This window comes from Camellia sinensis, chromosome 3 (genome assembly GCF_055761805.1).
Source record: "Camellia sinensis isolate YWXY chromosome 3, ASM5576180v1, whole genome shotgun sequence".
NCBI classification, from domain to species: domain Eukaryota; kingdom Viridiplantae; phylum Streptophyta; class Magnoliopsida; order Ericales; family Theaceae; genus Camellia; species Camellia sinensis.
The window spans coordinates 200,883,791-200,904,414 of NC_138963.1; the positions used below are offsets into that span (position 1 = coordinate 200,883,791).

General features: G+C 32.2%; 1 protein-coding gene across 10 annotated transcripts; it reads left to right on the forward strand.

Moving 5' to 3' along the window:
* Positions 1-579: 579 nt before the first annotated feature.
* On the forward strand, positions 580-11,857 carry LOC114300532 (protein MRG1). Of its 10 annotated transcripts, none has more exons than XM_082921940.1 (11): positions 580-1,025; positions 2,084-2,137; positions 2,240-2,253; positions 2,532-2,677; positions 3,303-3,343; positions 4,557-4,661; positions 5,361-5,440; positions 7,452-7,621; positions 9,001-9,085; positions 10,158-10,271; positions 11,490-11,857. In XM_082921940.1, the coding sequence occupies exons 1-10, from the start codon at positions 846-848 to the stop codon at positions 10,246-10,248; spliced, it is 966 nt and encodes a 321-aa protein (XP_082778066.1). In that variant the 5' UTR covers positions 580-845; the 3' UTR covers positions 10,249-10,271; positions 11,490-11,857. The 10 variants fall into 10 exon arrangements, with proteins under 10 accessions (XP_082778066.1, XP_082778064.1, XP_028101196.2 ...); XM_082921938.1 differs by having other exon boundaries at positions 10,158-10,240; positions 11,440-11,857; XM_028245395.2 differs by having other exon boundaries at positions 10,158-10,240; positions 11,479-11,857.
* Positions 11,858-20,624: the final 8,767 nt, after the last annotated feature.

Genomic DNA, 20,624 nt, shown 5'->3' on the forward strand with positions numbered 1-20,624 from the left:
GTGAACAAATTTACAATTCCATGGCCCAGACATTTTTTTGGGTATCATTAAATCCGTTCGAAAATGAAACCAAAAAAAAAAAAAAAAGAAAAAGAAAAAGAAAAAGAAAAAGAAAAAGAGAAAGAGAAAGAGAGAGAAAGAGAAAGAAGATAAATAATACATGTTATTTCTTAATTTACTTTATGTGATATTTTTGAATTTAATTTTGCATACAATTTTACGCTACTTTTCATGATTTAATAATTGATAATTAAAATTAAAAAGTTAAAAAATAAACCTGCTTCAGTATTTCAATAAAGGAAATTTTACAATACGTATCATTTAAAAGAAGGTATCACATGTACTTTTAATTATATTATTTTTTATTTAATTTTAATAATTTTTTTTTAATTATGATAATATTTTAATTACGATTTATGAAATCTTTAATTATACCTTATGTGATATTTAATTATAATTTTTATTTTTAATTATGATTAAAAAAATATAAAATTATAATATCTTTTTAAAGTGCACGCAACCTTTTCATAGTCTTTTCTTTTGAACAATTACATTTTTTAATTTATTTAAATTGATAATAAGAAGGATGAAACATCAAATTAAAATTAAAAACTACGGAACTATAATTTGTCCTAAAAAATTGTGGGAGAGGAACAGAGAAGAGGAAAAAAGTGAAAGCCAACGCAGCTATAAAAAAAACCCCGATTCGGTTGCTGATCAGGCACCCATCGGAGTTGCTGCATTCACATAGAACCGCCATTACAGCAAGACCACAACCTAACCACCGCCGCCGCCGCCGCCATGAGAGCAAGAGAGTATTAGCGGCAACGTAATTTCCCTGAAGAATGGGGAGCTCTAACGCGGGGGTTACGGACGACTCCGCCACCATCTCCGACGGCTCCACCACCGAGACAGACATCGACATCAGAGATTCCGTAGATTCCCTTTCTTCTCCCGATTCAAGTCCCTTCTCTGAAGGCGAGAAGGTCCTCGCCTACCATAAACTCAAAATTTACGAAGCCAAGGTACTCTCCCTCTCTCCGATCATCGGAGATTGACCAGAAACAGAACGAAAAGTAAAGATAAAATTTAAATGTTTTGATCTCATGTATGTCTCTATTGGTTCCAAGGATATTCAGTTTGCTGATCCAATTGTGGAAAGGCATTTTGATTCATAGTCTACTGTACAATTTTTTTTTTCTTAACCTAAATAATTGAAGGTGATGGATAGGGAAGAGAATGAAACAATCAGTTAATTTGTATCCTTGTTGTTTTTTCAAAGGGGTTAAAGTGTATTTTCTTCTTAAAGTTTTCCTTTGGTTGAATTTGATTGGTTTCAAATTATATGTGCATATATTTATGTATACATAATTTGTTAGAGAACAAGGGGATAGTTGGAAGAACCGTGATGAGAGTGTGTGGTATGGACAGAGAAACCCCAATCTTATTGTTGACTTCGTTTGACAAAAGGACAATTGACTGATTGTGAAAGGGTTGGATTTTCAAGTTTTGCACTGAACAATTAAACGGTTACTTGTATTTTTAGAACATGATAACCCAGCTTCACTTTTGGATTCACACGAACCGGAGGCTTTGCTTTGTATGTAGTACAGTATTAAATAGTGTTAATTTAATAGTATATTATATTTTGTGTGTGTGTATGTTTGTATATATTATATCATGCTTTTGTGTTTTTCTGCTCTCTGTTTACTTCTATTGTCACAGGTGTATTGCATTGCTTATTTGGTTTTCAATGGAACATTTTATAATGGAATAATGGCTATGAGGAAGCCCTTTTTTTTCTTTTTTCTTTTTTATTTAAAAAAAAACCATCCATTACTGCAATTTTTACCTTTTCATGATAGAGACTCCTCTGGAAGATTTTCTTGTTACTGCATCATTCTCAAATATCAATGCCAGACTGCATTAATTTTTTTTTTTTTTTTTTTTGGGTTGCTGGTGAGAGAGATGCTCTTAACATACTTGTTTCTGCTAGACTGACATATTCTGTTATTTTTTAGATTAAATGCTCTCTGAGCTTAAGGCCTAAGTTATATATGATGTGTGGTTTTTTATTTGCAAGGTGCAAAAAGTTGAATTTCGAATGAAGGAATGGAGATACTTCGTTCATTATCCTGTACGCATTCTTTTTCCTAAATAATATTCCATAAAGTTGTGCCATGTTAGTGTGTTGGTTAAGGAATTAACTTTTACGTCCATTTATGTGTTTGTATTGCAGGGGTGGAACAAAAAGTGAGTACATCCTCTACATTATAGTACCTAATTTCATAGTAATTTTCAGTAGTTGTACTTATGCATATGTTGTTTTTGTCAATTGGAACTCTGGTTTTATTTTTTCTTGAACTTCTGTATGTTTCTATATTTGAATACATATACAGTTCTATTAGAAGAGGGAGGGTGGGAGGTTTGCTTTTGGAGTTTCAACGGAGAAGACGGGGTACTTCCCAATTTTAGCATGCTATGTTGGCCAACTTGGTGAAGTTTAACTTTGTAGAAATTTTCTTGAACAGTTGGGATGAATGGGTAGGCATGGATCGTCTGATGAAATTTACTGAAGATAATGTCCAGAAACAACAGGAGCTCAATGAGAAACGGAACACAGAGAAGATCACAAAGAGCGGGCGCGCATCACAGATTAAACCAAGAAATTCTACTGGTTAGCTTCATTTTTTAGTCTAAATTTTGGTTTTTTACGTTTGGTTATTGTTTTGTTTAGGCTTGGTTCTTCAAAAAAAAAAAAAAAATTCATGCAATTATTTGTTAATAATTAACTTTGTAGGATAAGCATATTTTGGAAATAGTTACATATTTTCTTCTATTCTTCTTTTTGCCTTTCAATTTCTCTTTATATAGTTGAAGAATATTACCTTTTGAAAGTGTAGTTTGAGTATATGACTCGATTTCTGCTTCTGTGCATGAATTGTTAAATGACTTGGGCGTAAAGAAGTTATATATCTATGTAATTTCAAACCATCTATATGATTTATTTATAACTTGAATCTACTATGTGGTGAAATCTTATCTTTTGGGCAGCTGTATTGCTAGGGCTACCTAGGCTTGATGCCAGGGCATTTCAAAGCCAAAATTTTCTTGAACTGTCCTGCCAGCAGCCAAGGTAGCCCTGGCATTAGTGGTCCTCCAACTTTGTCATTTTGATGAAATAAATACCTCCAATAATTACAATGTTTTCGCAAAAACAATTTGTGTTTTTTGACTGCACATGTCTGGAAATTATTCTCAGAAGTGGTCTCTTCTTAAGCTGTGATGGGAACTCTTTGCAGTGGCAAGAGGGAAGAAGCGGAAGAATGACTCTGTTACTAAGGTACACTTTGATTTACCTGCTATAAAAGGTGCTTCTTAAACATATGTTTATGTGTATATATTTGTGCATGGTACGTGTTTCACTGTCTAGTTTGTTAGCTTGTTGGAAAATAAATGTTGATTCATGGGAAATAGGTGGAAAATTTGATGTTAATATAATTATTTATTGTTGTTCCTTGATAGAATATTTTGTATCACTTGGAGGTTGTCTGCATGTTTAAGTCTTTAGTTTTGTCCTGATATCTAGTGTTTGGTGTATTTTGGAGGATTCAATGGGTTATTGACAAATAATTTTTAGTTTACTCAAGGGCAAATTACAAACACTCCCCTCGAGGTTTGGTGAAAATACAAATTCCCCCCTGAGGTTTGAGAAATTACAAATTGCCCCCTGAGAGTCAAATTTTCATAACAAATTAGAAAAAATTAGGGGGGAATCTGTATGAAAATAAAAACCTCAGGAGGCAATTTGTTATGAAAATATAAATCTCAGGGGGTGGGATGTAATTTCTCAAACGTCAGGGGGGAATCTGTATTTTTACAAAACCTCGAGGGAGGTGTTTGTAATTTGGAATCATTTGATTCCTGCATTGATTAATATGTTAACTGCAGTGAGGCTTTTTAAAGCATGTGAAACATTTACATGGAAAGATCGTTTTAAAAATAAGTGCCCAGAAACCTCAGATTAGCCATATGCTACATTTGTAATTGCCAAGGAGAGGAATAGGTAGGGATTCAATCACTGTTACATGAATTCGGATATGGTTATTGGGTGTGGGGATGTGTTGAGTGTTGTATTCATCTAATTCTCTTGCTCAAGGGCACTAGGACATGGTTAAACTGCATATCTCTTAAATGCCTCCTTTATATATATATATTTTGGTTTGTTGTTGTCTTATTTGTTGTCAATTAAGGAAGTTCAGCAATAGGCCAAATGAGGTAATTGATCATTGTTGGACATGAAAAATTCCAGACACAATCCAACCAGTGGACTTTTCTGCGCCCTTTTGTTACTTTATTCAATCAAGTAGAAATTTAATGTATCAATTATAAAACAGTTATTTATATAATTATTAAGTCCAGTTTGAATAATCTAATCCAAACATAACTTAGAAATTAGCTTATGATTTTCATTATTTTGTTTATAAGTTTTTCTAGAGTGTTTTCCTTTGATAGTTTGAGGTCTTTAGACTAAGTTTATGCCTTGTCATTTCCAGGAGAAAGGCAGTGTGCCACCGGAAAAGCTAGTCAACATCCATATTCCATCAACATTAAAGAAGCAATTAGTTGATGATTGTGAGTTTATTACTCATCTGGGCAAGGTATTTACATTTTTTTTTTTTTCTGAACTTATCTATTGGATTAGATGATTCTAAGAATTTATTTTGTGGGAACAGATTTATTTTGGGATTTGGATCAGGATTTCATGATGTGACAAGATCTGGCTATGAGGACATGAGATCCTACCTCAAATAGATTTTCGACATGATTCATATTTATTTTGTTTAGATGAATTGTAACATCTTGATTGGGATTTAAACAAGAAGCCAGTGGAAACTATAATTATAGTCCTTTTATAAGACGGTAGGGTTTTGAGTATTAGGATGGTTGTGTCAAGTCACCAATTTCCCACAAGCCTAAGCTATTGGGAAATGGGCCCAACAATGTATATCAAGCTATCTAACAAGATGAATAGAGTTTTGCCTTTTGATATTATTTTTTCAACATGGGTCAGGAGGTGACAAGTTGCTATTTCCTCATTATTTAGGAGATGGTTTGGCCGTATGTGGTAGAGGAATTGTGGTATTGTGCAGGCTAGTTGGTTTTTATTTAGCTCTGTTTTTCTCTGTACATGGGTTATGATGTATATTGCAGATGTCCTAAAATTGTTTACATGTTATTTTTATTTATTTTATGCTTATTTTCATATGGCCATTTGTGGTGTAGTGAAGATTGACCTCTTAATGCTATCTCTAACTTATTCTTAGGGTTTGATTAATGTGGACAATCCTTAACTGCAGCTTGTAAAACTTCCGCGTAGTCCCAATGTTGATGAGATATTGAGCAAGTATCTTGCTTACAGGTTGAAGAAGGATGACACGTAAGTTCATGTTCTACTGATTCTTCCATTTACAAGCCTTTTTGTTTTCTTGGGCAGTTGAGCATCTTATTCTTTTCAGTTAATTTTTATTGTTGTCTTCATTTTGCAAAATGCCAATTTTGAGAACATATTGGAAAAATAGGAGTTGTTTAATCATGTGAATGTGACTTTTAAGAATGTATATTAGAAGGACAAGTTGTTTAAACCCCCATGCGGGAGTTTGTTTTACCAATTGCTAAATCTATCCATTCAACATGCAAATGACTGTAATGCCTTATTACCATTCCCGAGAATTGCCTCGTGAACTTAACTACTTTTCAATTTATCTCATCTTAGCATTTTCATGCTTGAAATAATGTCAAACTGAGCAACAATCTATTTCAACTTAGAAGGGGCCAAATTTGGATGATCGTATTTTAAGAATGTCTTATTTCATGGTTATTGCAATATGTGGTTATTTAAATTAAGGGCAAATTACACTAGCAGTCCCTATAGTTTGGGACTCGTGTCACTTTGGTCCCTAACTTTTCAATTGTGACACATTTGACCCTGAATTTTGAATCTTGTTCCAAATAAGGACAATTGAAGATATCATTGTTTAATGTCAAGGGCAAAATCGTCAATTTAATAAAATATATACTAATTTGACAAAAATAAATGTCAAACAAATATTTTTAATTTTTAAAAAATTATTTTTATCCACCAATGATAAAACTATGTAAATTTGATAAAAATTAATAAAAATTACATGATTAATTTTTAAAAATTAATTTTACATGATCATCATCTAAACACATAATAAAAATTAATTTGGTAAAAAAAAAAAAATAAATGTCTAAAAGAATTGTCAATTTTACATAATTTTATTTTTAGTGGGTAGAAATAATTTTTAAAAATTCAAAAATATTTGTTTGACATTTATTTTTGTCAAATTAGTTTAATATTTTATCAAATTGACGATTTTACCCTTGAAAAATCTAATGATATCTTTAATTGTCTTTATTTGGAATAAGATTCAAAATTCAGGGTCAAATGTGTCACAATTGAAAAGTCAGGGATCAAAGTGACACAAACTCCAAACTATAGAGACTATTAGTGTAATTCACCCTTAAATTAATGTACAGTTTTATTATAGACATCTAGCTTTGTCTGTTAAGTCAATATCCAAAAGCCAATTGCTTTTTGGAACTGTGATTTTATTGTGTAAATGTCTTCAACACGTACATAGTACCAATCAGCTTGCTTGTTTTCATTTTTCAGAAAACACTTTTCAGAAAATTCTACTTTCTTATTTTCTGTATTTTTTTGTTTTTACTGAATTTTTTTAATATTTTAAACAATTTTTTTTACTTTTTAGACACACCTAACATAAGTACACCTAAAAAGTAAAAAAAATGTAAAAAAGATCTTTTAAAAATTCACTAAACACCAAAAATACAAAAAAAATACAAGAATTCAGTACATTTTTTGTATTTTTATGTATTTATTAATTTTTAAAAATATTTTTTCACAAATTTTTTACTTTTTAGATACATCTAACTAACGTACATCTAAAAAAGTAAAAAAAATGTTTAAAATTTAAAAAATATTCACTAAAAACAAAAGAATACGAAAACCAAAAAACTCAATTTTCAAAAAACTTAATTCAGAAAACTCAAACCAAACACATTGAATATTTTTGTTTGAGTGTTGGAGAAAGTGGATAAAGGTTTGGCCGCTTATGACCTGATGATCAATCTGACCTATTTGAGGTCTTGGCTTCTGGCTGTTTCATGCAAATAAATGAATCTTTTATGGACACCTAAACTGAACTAATCATGTATTCATAAATAATGACCAGTGTTGAATGCTTCCATTAGCAGAACTTTTGACTATACACTTACAGCGATCATTACTCCCAATTTTGGCAGTTCAAATTTTGTTGTGATTGTTTACTTTCTGTCATGTGCTATAGAAATACTACAAAATTGGCATTAGTAACTTTAGTTTTACTGTAATTTGGTGGATAAAGGATAGCTGATTCAGTTCAAGAAATTCTTAACGGGTTGCGTTGTTACTTCAACAAAGCGATGCCAGTTATGCTTCTATACCAAAGTGAACGCCAGCAATACCAAGAAGTAATTGCAGATGATGTCTCTCCTTCAAATGTATATGGTGCTGAACATCTGTTACGGCTTTTTGGTATGCTTATTTTGATGTTATACAAAATACTTTTGAGTTGAAAAGTGTGCATTGCTTTCTCGGTTCACATTGTAAAATACTGATATGGCATTTTGGATCTGTTGATGTTGCTTTCATTAATTGTGTGAGAAGTATTTTTTAGTTGTTTTTTGCTTGCTGGTCTGTAGAAGGTACTAATTGTAGTTGGATCTCTAATCAACTTTGTTTAAGTTAGGTTAAAACTTTGGTTTAGTTTTCAAATTAACATTTGGATCAAAAAATCAAAAAACATGTTTGATTTACCAATTTTCAAAACTCTTTTCAAAGTTTTTTTTCTTCTCTCTCTCCTCTCCTCTCTCCTCTTTTTTATTTTTATTAATAAATCAATTAGTCATTTTTTCTCTCTCCTCTCTTATTCTCTCACATTGTACACATCAATCAAATTTACTCACACCCATCTATTCAACTACAAAAAAAAAAAAAAAAAAAAAAAAATTACAAATCATTCCAAAATTATTTTCAAAATTCTTTTCAACAATTTATCTTTCAAAATGCAACTCAAAAACTCTTTTCAAAAATTAAACCAAGTGGATTGGTTTTCTTGTGAGAAGTTACTGCTTTCCTCCATGTAAATCTAAAGTGAATCACCAGCTGTTGGATTTAGTGGCAGGGCATAATTCATGCTTGCAGAATGGTGTATGCATTTTACTCTCTTTTTTCAAGTAAAGATAAAGAAAAGGGTCAGTTAGATGTGATATTTGGCAAATATATCTTTTATGGTCTGATTAGAGATCCTGCAAAGCATGTGTTTTCAAATCCTTTCCTTCTTTCTCGTTGATGGAGGCAATTTTTGTGAATCTGTAGGCGTCATAAAATTCTGCATTAGTCCTGCAAAAATAACCGTAATCAACAGATTCATGGATTTGGATTTAAGTTCGGTCTTTGTTTTAACTTTCAATCTTTCATGAATTAAAATTTTAGGAAAGCGAACTACAATATAAGTGATGATGGGGAGACACGAATCTATAGTTGTAGCTGGATCCCAATTCCGGATGCATTTGAAAGCATGAGAGGCAGATTGTGTCATCTAATTTTTCATACCCAATCTTGATACTCAGATTAATTTTTGATATTTACTATCCATCTCTTGTGCAATGTTGCAAAATAACTATTTGGAATCATGTGTTGAGACTCTGCATGCATGTATATTTAGTTGTTGTAAATCCAGTATGTTGCTGTAATTTTTGGCCAATTACATAGTATAGTAGGCTCTGTCCTTTCAGTTTGCTTTCTTGTTGGAAACTCTCACCATGTTTTATTGTCCTGATAAGTTCCTTGCTTCTTCCAGCGCTTGATTATTTATGTCATATTTTATATTTTTTGTTATATGTCATTTGCAGTAAAGTTGCCAGAGATGCTATATTATGCCAACATTGAAGAGGAGACATTGAAGGAGTTGCAGCAGAAACTACTAGATTTTCTGAAGTATAAAATCTTTCGTTCTTCTGATTATGTTTTTTAAAGTTTGGCAGCACTTGTATCTTTATTTGTGATATTTCTTGTTGTGGATGGTCTATAGTGATGAGGGCAGACTGTGGGCACTCTGAGAATGATGGTAGGCACAAAGATGGTTAAAGACCACCAGGAGAGTTGGGTTCAGTCTTAGACTCGAAGAGAGTGGCAGTGGAGCTGTGAATATATGCCATGGAGACGTAAATCTCTCTCTAATGTGGACAGAGGAACTTTCCTAAGGTGTGCCTTGTACGGAGGTAGAGACCTCCTTTTATAGAAGAGTTGGGACATGGAGGCCAACTCATCCTTGACTTGGTCAAAGATGCTTCTCCCTCGTGCTTTAAAACTGGTCAAAGTGGGGTCATCCCAAGAGGGTGAATCGGACAACTTTGACGATCCCTTGACTACAGCCACTAATCCAGAAGTCCCTGGTGATCCCCCTTGGAGTCATTGGTAGCTTGAGCGACCAATGACCAAGGCACTGACAAAGTCAGGGAGCCCTTGGCTCTGGTCCCAACCTAGGCAGGCTGTGTAGTATCAGGGTACGAGTCTTGAGTCGAGCAGTGCGGGTATGTTTGTTGGGTCCATCCCTTTAGTGGTGCTTATGTGACTGGTCATGTGGGACCCATGTGCCTATGCTTACGATAGAAGTCCTTGTCCAAATGAAGGAAATTGAAAAACTCATGTTGTATAGGTTGGTTGAAGACTGTTTAACAATGAAAGTTTAATTATACCTTATTTTTCTTATCGCTTTATAGGTTTAGATGGTGCCCTATAATTTATAATTTTGTGTTGCTTTGTGTTAATGATAATATATGCAAGGAAGAAAAATAAAGAAAAATATATTTGGGATTATTGTCAGTCCTCTATTAGCTGCTTAGACGTGATAAGAATCCAACTGTGGAATCGGATTTTTAGAAAGAAAGTCCACATTTTTCAGAAAATTGGCAGGTCAAGGTCTGTCAAGGTCTCTTCACGCATTTATCCTCTCTGTCAATATTAATTAGATTTCACTGTTGTGATCATACTTATTATCGTCATGCAGATTCATGCAGAAGAATCAAAGTGCCTTCTTCCTATCTGCTTACCAGACACCGGCAGGTTTTGATGCAAGCTCTAAGAAACAAGGTGACTGATTGAGGACAGAGTTTGGTAACATGTACATATACAATCAAACTGCTTGATTTGATCATTGGCTTTTGCTTTTCTCTTCTTGCGCTTCTAATTTGTGAAACCTCTGTTGGGATGTTTTATGAAAACCTTATATATATATTTGTAAAGAAGAATACAGTTCTGGTTTTACATGTCACATTAATTACATTTCTAAAAGGAAGTTGCAAACTTGTGTACTTGGTTAATTGTTATGAAGGTGAAATGTATCTGACAATACATAGGAATAGGATGATAGGAGTCCTCGTGGCCAAATTGTACCCTAGAACTAGGGATGATGATTTTGGCCAACCCTAGCACCCCACCTTCAGATATGTGAGTTTCTTTTCCGCCAAGTGAAAGTTTAGGGGTGGCGCCGTCTACCCCAACCCAAGTATATTAGAATTTATGAAACAAATTTGATGTTTATTTATGTAAACTCATACTTTATTTGAAATTTATGAGAGAAGATTATGAAAAATTGAAGAAATTCCTTCAATAAAAATGAAGTCTTGATTTTCTAGCCAACTAGTAATCATGAATCTACTAACGTTAATCTAGGCCTAGATTAACGTTAACTAGCGTTATAAATAGAGATATGAATCTATTTAATTTGACTAATGAAATGACCTTTGATAGGGCCGCGTGGAGAAGAAGGATTCAAGTAGCCGACCCCATTTGATGGGATTTAAGGCTTGGTTTGGTTTGGTTTGGTTTAGTAATCATGACATCAGGCAGTACATGAAGACCATCGAATATCTTGAGGGCCCCTTAAATGTCTGATTTAGAAATTTATGAAACAAATTTGATATGTATTTATATAATTTAAAATGTATTATATAACTCCTACTTTTATTAGAAATTTATGAGGGAAAAAAAAGAGAGAAGTGTTTGCTGCCTCTTGGTTCTTAGTTATACTAATCTTGCAACACATCTCTCCTCTACCCAACCTGAGTGTACTTGAAATTTATGATTTTTATTTTTATGTTTCTTTATATAATGTTATATATGCATTCCATAACTCAATACTTTTATTTTTGTGTTTTAATACTTAGATTGATGTATTATTATTGAAATTTGTAATGTACATATTTGATTTATATTGTTAAATCTTATTGAGATAAAAAAATAAAATATAAAAAACCCTACCAAAGATAATCCCATTCTGATGAAGGTAGATAGATACAATGCAATTAAGATGGAAATATTGGTTGGAGTGGCCTTGCAGTGTGTAGAGGAAGAGAAGATGCAAACCTACCACGAGTCAAGTAGTGGAAAGGCTTCTACACCGTGGTGCAGGTGATTCTTAGCAAAAGGCTGTAATGAATAAAACATTTCCAAGAGAACATAACGAAGAAATTGAAGCTTCTCCAAATGTAACAGACAACAATTGTCACTTCCAAGCATTGTAAAATTGGTGATGAGATGAGGTTACTAGTTACTTACTGTAGCACTATGTACTTCTTGTTATGATAGAATTATATTTGACTCTATGATTATCTTGATTGGGAACCTTCTTAGTCGATATTTGAGCATTGGTTGAGGTGTTACCATTGTGGTTGGATGAGATTGAATCAAAAACTTCAAATTCGAATAGTTGTTATTGAGTAGTCTTCATTATTTTATCATTTTCTCTCTCCACACTTTGAATCTTGATGTGAGGCTAGAACCATTTAAAAGTTTACTTTCGAGGCTTCAATTTGGACAAAAGAATGATCCTAAACGGAGTCCGGACGAGAGAGTTATATCTGTCTAAAATTTACGAATCTGTGCTGTGAGTATAGTGCGCTCGAGCGTAACTTTCAACGCTCGAGCGTACTGCGCAGAATCAGGTCTTTAAAAGTCACTTTTTGGGTTAAACCTCTTCACTTTTCACTCCCTTCTCTCTCTCCTTCCGCCATTTTTGCTTTCTCAAGTTTTTTAGCCTTGATTTCATCTATTTCTACACATATTTTACCCCTAGTTCCATATACCAAAACGTGGAGCACGGTGAGAGCTTCCATTTAATCTCAACGGATCGTTGTTTCGCCGCCGGTGATTTTTTTGACTTGTGCCCTTCTTGCTTCAAGAGGTAGGATCTATTTCTTAAACTCAATATGAGTTCGGTAGTGTATTTGTGGTGTATTTTAAATACATAGATTTCATTGTTCTTGGATTGATTTTTTGAAAATTTGTTTTGTAAGTGAGGGTTTGTTCCAAATGGGATTATTGAGCTATGATTTAGTTATAAAAAGTTTATTTTTCACTTATAAAAAATATATACGAGTTTTTAAAAGTAAAAAGTCCTAATTTGATGAAACCTTAAAATGTTGATCTTTTTGGGAAATTGTTGGATTATTAAATCAAAATGCAAAAGAGGGGTTTCCAAATGTTTTCTTAAAAAATGTTGTGATTATGAAATTGCAGTTGACATATGTTGAAATAAGCTATTTCTTGCATTGAAATTGATTTTCAAAGAGGAAAGGGGGTTATGCCCTAAAATGTAATTGTTGAGATCGTAAAGAGGAAATAGAAAAATGTTGAGTAATGTGAAATTGAAATGAAGATTAATGATGATGGTGGAGTTGGATATGTATTATTACTCCCATTTGAGATTTTGGAAAAGTGTATCTTTAATGGAATTTATTTATCTGTTTAGAGATATCTGTTTTGGGCTATCGGTGGAGGATAATTATGATTGTTGTAGAAATTGCATGCGAACTAGGCAAATTAGACTGCTTATAAATCATGCATATCATGAAGCATGTAATGGATTTTGAAAATTTAAACTGTATGTTTTGGAAAGAGGTTTTTGGAAATTCTCGCATTTTGTTTTGGAACATTTGTATTGTTTTGAAAAAATAATATTTTGAATTACATGTATTGTGCTATTTGGAAAGGATAAATAAAATGGTGAATTTGAGAAAAGGTTGTTGTTATGTCAATTAAGTTGGTTTGTGTGTCCAGGATAAAAGTCCCGAAAATCGCCCATATACATGGGTGCCGATCCCGTGAACGAAATTTTCGTAAAATGGCAATGGTAGTGCTCGTATAGCCTATATTTACACGGGTCCTGTTTGACGGTTTTTCACTGACGAAATTTCCGTGAAAGGTTGTATTGATTTTGGAGATTTACACATTTTATTTATTATCATTTTGGTTTTGGGAAGAAATGATTTTAAAATGGTCTTAGCAATGTAATTGTTGCTGGTTAATGATGTATTCGCATTGGAATTGGAAATGAAATTGCTAGTTGGTGTTGAGATACCTAGATTGACTTGTGGAAATAGATTTTATATCAAATTAATGTATTAAATAAACAAAAGGTTTTGAAGATTGGGAAAAAGAGTTTTTATTGAGAAAGCAAGTGGATTTGAGAATGCATTTGAGCATATTATATATATATGTATTGCATCATGATCATTTGCACTGGTGGATCATATTCAGTTTTTGAAATATTTCCTATTGGGCTTTGTGCTCACCCTATGTGGACCGAGACAGTGAAGTGTGTTCGAAATCGTGTAGGGTGGTTGCTTTATTTGTAGGCTTTAGGCCATTTATGTTGTTATTGGCCGTGTGCCATTCTTGTAAAGGTTGCACCCTTTGTATGTGATGTAAGCCTTGGGACATTTTAATTTGATTATAACATCTTTGCGTGTTTTAGTTACAGAGCATCCATTCGACTTAGATATTGTATCTAAAGAATGTATAAAATTAGAATAACACATGTACCGTGTGCCTATATTATATACATCTGCATCAGTCTTGTTAGTTATCGTCTATCGTTGAGTGGTTTACTCATGTAGGCTGGACCTCGTAAATATGGGGTGTGACACCTATCCTCTTAGGTTATAAGAGGTTGCTTTTTACCTAGACTCTTGAATTATGAGTGTTTTATCTTGCATAGTCTAGGCTTCTCTGCCTTTTGGAGATAAAGAGGCTTTTGGTTAGGGTTGCAGATGAACCGAATGGTTCATGAATAAGTTCGGTTTAGCTCGTTAAGGATTCGGTTTGGCTTGGCTCGTTTCAGCTCGTTTAGTAAACGAGCAAAATTTGAGCTCATCAAGTTCGGTTTGTTTATCTTTATTTAAATTATATAAATAATATATAAAGATATATAAATAATAGTAAAATTTTTGATTTTGATATTGAATATATTTCTGGTAGTCAAAATATTCAAGATATTTAACAATATAATGATGGTTATGTTCATATAAGGTTTAATCGACTCCATAGTCAATCTTCTCGCCATAGTACTTCTAGTATCCCTACTGATACTGAAGATGATGAAATTTTTGCTACACCTTTATTTACTAGACAAGATTGAAAAATTCATATTTGCCAAACTTTTAACACCACCAATAGTAAATTAAAAGGAATCGATAATTCTTCTACTTCTCAAATTAGTAAACCAGTTTATTCCACCCACACACATCTTCCTGAAGAAGATACTACCTCACAGGATTCACCTACTCAAACTGATTTTGAAGTTGTTCCTCTTATTAATCCACAATTATAAACCCTTAATAAACCTTTTATTTTAGATCTTAATAAACTTCATGTTGAATTCAAATCTAAAGCAAATAAATTCAAACGACAAACTTATAGAACCAATTATGATGAACACCAACAATCAAAAATTACCAAGAAATGGTATAGATTTATGAACGAAATCAACACTGAAATCTACTTCTTTGATTATTTAGAAAATTATTATCAAAAAGTCAATACTATTATTAAAATTAAATGGAAAACTTTCCCTAATACTTCTGTTTCTTCCAGTCAACCTCCTTTAGAAACTATCCTCATTGAACATAAGGGTGCTGTAGTACATGTTTCTCCCTTTAAGCTTCCTGGTGATGAATCTGAAATAAAAAAAGTAATTGAACAAAATAATTATACTAATCAATGTTTAAAAACTATTGGTAAACAATTAGACAAAATTGAAATTACTTTTGAAGATTACTCAACTAATCATACTTTCACTAGTAAACCCTTAGACAAGCCACTTATTAATCTTCCTAGCAATAGGAAATGTTTAAGCCTAGTTACCCATGATATTACTACTGTTGAAGCCATTGAACAATTATTTACTAAAATATCCACTACTTCTAATGAAAAAGGCCTTACGGTCTTAACGCAACAACCACTTGTTCAATTCAGTAGTGACTCCGACATATCCAACAATGAAATCAATCAAATAGCCCAACAATTCCAAAACAATAATCTTAACCGAATCACACATCCTAAAGTTAATCCTACTACTCTCACCAAAAATTCGTATACTAAACCTACACCTCCAGATCTTCAATTTGAAGAAACTAATATTAGCAATCAATTTTCTGTTTCTGCCAAAAAATTATATGAATGGAATATTGATGGTCTTAGTGAAAATCAAATTCTACAAAAAGTAAATCATATGTCCATGGTTGCAAATAGTTACCTTAGTAATTATCTTGATTACACTAAACCTAAAATAGTCTCGTTACTTATCTCCGGATTTACCGATATGCTCAAATCTTGGTGGGATAAATACCTAACTTCTGATACACGTAAAAGTATTCAACATGCTCAACAATTAGATGAAAATGATTTCCCAATCCTTGATGAAGATATAGGATCAGGTAAACTTGATGGTATCAATAATTTAATATTTACCATAGTCAAACATTTTATTGGAACACCTACTAATATCCATTCTCACATCCATGATCAACTTAGTAATCTCACTTGCCCTACTTTAAGTGATTTTCGCTGGTATAAAGATGTCTTTACCTCTTGTGTCATGCTTAGAGAGGATTACACTAAGTCATTTTGGAAAGAGAAATTTATCAATGAATTACTGAGTCTTTTTGCCCATAAGATTAGAGATGTTCTTAGTCAACCTATTGGTATTATAGAATATGATAATCTAACTTATGGTGACATCATTAGTACAATTCAAAAAGAAGGATTAAAAATGTGTATAGATTTGAAACTTAGTCAAAAAGCTACTAAAGATAAACATAAAGCTAAATATGAATTAGGAAATTTTTGCGAACAATATAATCTATCTCCTGTTGCACCATTACGACGCAAACATAATAACAAGAGATCTTTACACAAATACTTTGCTAAATATAGAAAGAAATATTCACCTACTAAATCACCCGATAAGTATTATGCTAAACTAAAAAAGAAATATCACAAATAAACTAATCACTTTAAGAAGAAGTCAAAATCTACCCAAGATGTTACTTGTTACAATTGTGGAAAAAAGGGTCACTATTCTAATAAATGTAAACTTCAAGAAAAACTTAAGAATAAGCTTAATCAACTACAAATTACTGAAGAACATCAAAGTCAAATATTTGACATATTTAAAATAACTAATACCCCAAATCAATCTCCTATTCATTCTAGTCCATCATCCAATGACACCACTCCATTGAGTGATACCTCTACTTATTACTCTCGCAGTGAGAATACTGACGGAGAGATTGAATTAGAATGTAAGGATACTTGCTGTAAACAAATTAATGTTCTTAGTAACTTACAACAAGAAGAAGATTCTTTAATAGAATTAATTAGTAAATTAAAAAATCCCGAATTAAAAAGAAAATACACTAATAAGTTAAAATCTTTACTAATAAAGAAAGACAAAAAACCTCATCAAGATAAACCAATTATTAGTCTCACAACTACTTTAGAAAGATTCTGAAAAAATAAACATAAAAAAATCATTTTACAAGATTTACAAAATGAGATTAATCAAATTAAACTAACCATTCAAGAGTTAAAGGCTAAAGACAAATCATTAGAAGAAGAAATTGCAATATTAAAAATCAATAAAAATCTTAATGATTTTCAAAATAATAATGATACGTCATTTGATGAATCTAGTTCTAGTCCTGATCCTAGCCACGTCATTTTTGATAATCGATCAACTAAATCTAATAGTGGTAATCACAATGATAGTCATCGTTTAAATATTATTAATAGAATTCATATTAAAAAATGGCATTCGAAAGTCAAACTAGTTATTAATAACTTTAAAATAGAAGTCATAGCCCTCATTGATACCTGCGCTGATTTAAATTGTATTTAAGAAGGTTTAATCCCCACAAAATATTATCATAAAACTCGTAAACAATTAAGTTCTGCTAATGGAAGTCAAATGCATATTAAATACAAATTACCCAAAGTACATATTTGTCAAAATAATGTTTGTTTTAAAACATCCTCTATTCTAGTCAGAAATATGACTGACAAAGTCATCCTGGGAACTCCGTTTATCTTTTTACTATATCCATTTACCACTACTAACCATGGCATAACCACACAAGCTTTTGGTCAAACAGTGACTTTTAAATTATTGTCTTCTCTTGAAATCAAAGAATTAAATCAATTAAAAAAATATTCTATATCCCAATCTATTAATCGATTAACTAAACAACTCAAATTTCTCAAAGAAGAAGTAAAATACAAAAGAATTGAAACTCAATTGACTAATCAAATTCTTATATTCAAAATTGACAAATTTAAAAATCAATTAGAAAATATCGTTTGTTCCACTTTACCTAGTGCTTTCTGGCATAGGAAAAACATATAGTTACACTCCTTTATATTAAAATTTTTAATGAAAGACAAATTCCTACTAAGTCTCGACCTATTCAAATGAATCATGAATCAGTGGAAATGTGCAAAAAAGAGATTAATGAATTATTAAAAAATAATATCATTAGTAATAGTAAGTCGCCTTGGTCTTGCCCTGCTTTTTATGTTAATAAAAATGCTGAACTTGAATGTGGTGTTCCACAATTAGTCATTAATTATAAACCGTTAAACAAAGTTTTAAAATGGATACACTATCCAATCCCTAATAAAAAAGATCTCATTAAAAGACTTAGTCAAGTTGTCATCTTTAGTAAATTTGATCATACAAGTGGATTTTGGCAAATACAAATTCATCTTGATGATCGCTATAAAACTACCTTTATTACACCTTTTGGCCATTACGAATGGAATGCCATGCCTTTTGGATTAAAAAATGCTTCTAGTGAATTTCAAAATATTATGAATGAAATTTTTAATCCCTTTAGTCATTTTTCTATTATCTACATAGATGATATCCTCATTTTCTCTAAGTCACTTGATGAACATTGGAAACATTTTAATTCTTTTTTCCATATTATCAAATATAATGGTCTACTCATTTCTGCTCCTAAGATTAAGCTATTCCAAACTAAAGTTAGATTCTTAGGTTACGATATCCACCAAAGTACTATTCTTCCTATCAATCGATCTATTGAGTTTGCTTCTAAGTTCCCTGATGAAATCTTAGACAAAACCCAGTTACAACGGTTTTTAAATTCCTTAAATTACATTGCTAAATTTTACAAAGACCTTAGGAAAACTTGTTAACCCCTTTTTGATAGGTTGAAAGATAATCATTCTCCTTGGTCTTCTACTCATACTGCTATTGTTCAACAAGTCAAAAAATATGTTAAGACCTTGTCTTGTCTTGGCATTCCTACTGAAAATTCATTCAAAATTATTTAGACTGATGCTTCTAATGTTGGTTATGGTGGCATTCTCCTTCAGGAAAACACCTCCCCAGTTATCTGAACAAATTGTTCGTTTTCAATCTGGTGTTTGGAACAAAGCACAAAAAAATTATAGTACTATTAAAAAAGAAATTTTAGCTATCGTTTTATGTATTAGTAAATTTCAAGATGACATTTTAAATCAAAAATTCCTATTACGTGTTGATTGCAAAAGTGGTAAATATGTTTTGGAAAAAGATGTTTAAAATATTGTTAGTAAACATATTTTTTCTCGATGGAAATCCATTTTAAGTATTTTTGATTTTGATATTGAATATATTTCTAGTAGTCAAAATTTTATTCTTGATTTCCTTACCCGAGAATTTTTACAGGGAGAATAATGCATCATGCTTACTCTTGATTGTTCTACAAACAGATTACAAGTCACAAGATACCGCAAAACTATTCGCTATTATAAGTTTAAAATATCCTATTTAAAGTCACTACAAAATGACCCTTACCTTCATCAAGACCCTTACCTTCAATTCAATCCAATTAGAAGTTATCGCAATTTCATTGCTCATTACACTAATCTAGTAAACTTTCATATGGATAGATTAGATGTCCTTAGTGAATGCTAATCTACTTCTGTCATTTTTCTTACAGATGTCAAGCCACAAACCTACTACAAAACCTCTTGCCATTGTGCTTTCTAGTCAACCCATTGTTGCACCTTTAATTGATCTAGTCAACCGATACCAAATTCTTGATAATATTCCTAGACCTAGTTACACTTCGGCTTTGGCTTTAGACCCTTTTGCCTGCCTGTCAATTACGCCAATGCCTTCTAACAAGTCTACCCTATGAACAGATTATGTTCTTAAACAGTCATTCAATCTTTTTTACAAAGAACCAGTCCACAAAAATATTCACAGTGTTCTTGAATTAGTTAAATTCCACTTCCCTAATGGATGGCATTTCATTCATTCCCATCTTGATAAGTCAATAACCTTTTATATGGATATTCTTTTCCACCATAAGTCAATAGTCATTAAACCTATCTATGATTGAATCCAGACCAGTAAAATCATTTATCATTCCTTGTACATTCATAATATTATTTCCATGGAAGAATGGAGTCTTCCTTTTCTACTACGAGACCTTCCTAGCCATGATATACAATATACTTACTATGATTACATTGATGCTTGGTTCAAAATCCTTCTACATCAAAATAAGTCATATAGTCATTCTTGGCTTTTCTCATTTGACCACAAATTCAAATAAGAATTCCCTTATTGGTTCCTGAGATGGTGGTCACAGTATGGTGCCATCTCAGAAATCATCCATTCTGAGTTAATAGAACAAGTCAATTACTTCTCTTCAATTTATAAGCTCAACCAGCATAAAAGTCAGTTTCCTTGGTTATTCCATTTTATGTCCAAATATAAAGTCCTTTAGATTTTTAAATGGCAATACAGCCTATCCAATAACATAGTTAGTTGTCAATATTTTGTTAAATGGTGGGATGTATTCAAAACCCATCATATTATTGAACAAGTCCAGCAAGAATTTCTAGTTAACATTCATGCCCCAACTCCTATAATGGTCAAGTCTCAGCAAAACCCAAATGCTTCAGTCACACAAGGAAACGCACTTCCTTTCACTACAGTCAGACTTAGAAGCCCATCAACCAGCATTGAACCTTCCAAATCCAAGTCCTCCAAGGCCAATCCCAAAGCAAAGCCCAAGTCAACCTCTAGTGATGAACTGATCCATATGGCCAAATTATTGATGGCCCAAGCAAAGTCATAAATTGAAGATGAAGCCTCGAATGACTCAGCCTCCTCTGTAGCCTT